The sequence below is a fragment of the Penaeus monodon genome, chromosome 15 (genome assembly GCF_015228065.2).
Source record: "Penaeus monodon isolate SGIC_2016 chromosome 15, NSTDA_Pmon_1, whole genome shotgun sequence".
Lineage (NCBI taxonomy): Eukaryota > Metazoa > Arthropoda > Malacostraca > Decapoda > Penaeidae > Penaeus > Penaeus monodon.
Genome location: NC_051400.1, coordinates 26,178,583 through 26,181,344, shown reverse-complemented (window position 1 = coordinate 26,181,344; position 2,762 = coordinate 26,178,583). Strand labels below are relative to the sequence as shown.

Below are 2,762 nucleotides of genomic sequence, written 5' to 3'. Positions count from 1 at the left end.
ACCTGTAGATACCTGAAACTGAAGTTGAGCTGCCAATGACTTATTTTGAACGACAGACTTAGTGGGAGATGGTTGACAGTACTTCACATGAAGCTTCGCCTAGTGACTTTATAGATCGCTTACCTATGCAGTTCCTGGGACCGAGGCCAAAGGGAAGGTAAGTCCCACTCACAATCCTGTCCTTATTCTCAGGGAAGAAGCGCGTTGGGTCGAACTTCTCAGGTTCTGGCCAGTACTTCTGATCGTGGTGGAGGCTCCAGATAGGGACTGATATCATTTGTCCTTTGGGGATGAGAAGGTCTGTTCCCGGAAGGCTGTCGATACAGAAATGAAAGTTTACCGAATTACCTTTCTCTGAGAATCATTCCTAGTATCCTAGGCCTCCTCTTATTTAACTGGTGGTCCCCCAATTTGAGTTTAATACATTCAAAAGGAATATGAACATTCAAAAGGAATATGCAGTAACTACAAAATGTAGACTTCGAGAACTACCATCCCTGATAAGAGGGAAAAAGTTCAAATGCACAACACAAAAGGATTCAGAAAGAATTATACATAAATCAGTATGTTAACTTACATATAATTCTTGGTGCAACATCTTTCAGTAACATGAGCGGGTGGGTAAATTCTTAAGGCCTCTGAAAGGAAAACAAGTAAAGAGACCCTCTCTATTCATTTATCAACATAAAAGAATCACTGTCCACACTCCATCTACAGTCGTTAAGTGGCAGGCTTTCTCTCTTACCTGATATACAGCCATCCAAGTACTTGGCTTCCATGATCGCCTGGTAAGTGAGAGACCCGTGCTCTGCAATCAGCTTCCTCAGCTCTTCTCGAAGGAGTTCCTGCTCCTTGGTGTGTTTAGCTAAGAGGAAGGATGTATTGCCGAGGGTGTTGGCTGTGGTGTCGTACCCGGCAATTATGAAGAGAACTGAAGATGCTATGATGGTGTCGTCACTCAAGGCTGTATGAGATTTTTTGTTATATTTAGAAAAAAAAATAAGTACAAAAGTTATTAAGTGCAAAGGCACAGTTATGGATATCATAAGATGTGCATTCAGTCTCATATTACTGTGCAGTACGAATGACTTATCGATTTAGTTTACTCAGCTGCAAGGCCACATTCACAGCACTCTATTTGTCTTCAGTGACACAGACACAATATATATGAGATAAACAATAATGTACATGCATATTAATCCAAATACTACACAGAATCCCTAGATATCACCCAAAAGAGGCAGCTAATGCACTTACGATACTTGGGTTTCTTTTTGTCAGTACTTTGATCTTGATCTTCTCTGGCCTCCAGCATTATGTCTAAGAAGTCTCCTCTTTTCACACCTGCCTTTCTCTGCCTCAAGGTCTCTACTACAACATCAGTGAAAAATTCCATGTTTTCATGTGTTAACTGAATATTTAGAAGTGTTGCGATCTTGGGAAACATAAAAAGGAACATAAATTTCACAAGTCTCAGAGGCTTAAGTGTAAACAGTTCCATGGCTTTTTTGGCAAAGATGCTATCGTCTCCTTCAAATGAATTTGTCTCCAAGCCAAAGGCACATGATGAAATGACCTCCATCGTGTACATGCCAAAGCTGTGCTTCATGCGCACCACTGGGTCCTTTTTCAGCTGTCCATAGAGGTAATCAACCAAACCTTGGGCCTTGATTTCTATCAAAGGGAACATGCCCTTCATCCGCCCTGACGTGAAACTAGTAGACAGAACTGATCGAATGCCCTTCCAGTGTTCACCCGTGGTTGCGGTTAACATTTCATTTATAATTTTATCTTTGGGATTAGATGACTTAAAAGACCGCCGATCAGTGAAATGGTCGAAATCCTTGATTAGAACAGCCTTCACCAAGTCAGGATCACCAATCATAAGATTTGGTTTGTGCATTTCATACTGGCCACAGTACAATGAGCCTCCGTGATTGTGGTACATCTGAAACAGACATGGAACAATGTCAGGAGATTAGGCTTCCCTGACCTTTGGACGAATGAACTGATTATCATGGCTAGAATCAAGGTCTGGCTGGATCTCAACTCTCATTGAGCAATTGTAAAGAGGAAACACAAGATATGAACCATTCGGATTTCCTGATCTGTATCATGTTTTCGTTATTTTACTGTATATATAACATTCCTGCATTTTCAGTAGATTTTACTCAATTTTTGCTATCCTAGATACTGATGTTGGAGAAAAAAAAAAGAAAAAACTATCAGGAGCTGCTAGACTATTCACATTCACACAAATTTAGTTCTTTTCTGAATGCCTTACAAATCATACAAGGACTAATTCAGAGGGTTTAAGCTTTGTGATTCTACTGCAGTTTTCTACCCTATTTTCGGTCATGTTGACTGGCTACGTCACCAAGAGCTAGTTTACGACCACCTTTCAGGTGCAAAAGTGGAACTCACCTCGTCAACAACCAGCCACCGATACTTGCTCCTAGAGAGCAGCTTCAATGTGTGTCCAAAGAAGGGGATGGAGCCGGGTGCTGTCGGCACGCCCCTCGAGGACCAGTAGCTGTGACGCCATCGGGAGTACAGCAGCGCCGTCGCCACCAGCACCGCCAGCAGCGCCCATGTGATCATGCTTTACCTGCGATGCCACACTTCATTAAACTTTCTGACACAAGACATACAGAAAACAAACCACCATGTATCACTCCAATCTAACCCGTATTGATAACAGCATTTTTGTAAACGAGTATGGAGAGGGAGAGATGACTGATGATATGGGCAAAGGTACAGGT

At 42.0% G+C, this 2,762-nt stretch overlaps 1 protein-coding gene across 1 annotated transcript in view; it reads right to left on the bottom strand.

The window, feature by feature from the left end:
- Positions 1-2,762, bottom strand: part of LOC119581861 (cytochrome P450 3A41-like) — a 7,050-nt gene that overhangs the window by 2,267 nt on the left and 2,021 nt on the right. The window contains exons 2-6 of the mRNA XM_037930004.1: positions 2,425-2,608; positions 1,258-1,948; positions 746-964; positions 578-638; positions 124-314 (exon numbers count right to left, since the gene is read on the bottom strand). Coding sequence (XP_037785932.1) covers positions 124-314; positions 578-638; positions 746-964; positions 1,258-1,948; positions 2,425-2,601 — 1,339 coding nt within the window. The 5' untranslated portion in view covers positions 2,602-2,608. The remainder of the gene's footprint in view (positions 1-123; positions 315-577; positions 639-745; positions 965-1,257; positions 1,949-2,424; positions 2,609-2,762) is intronic.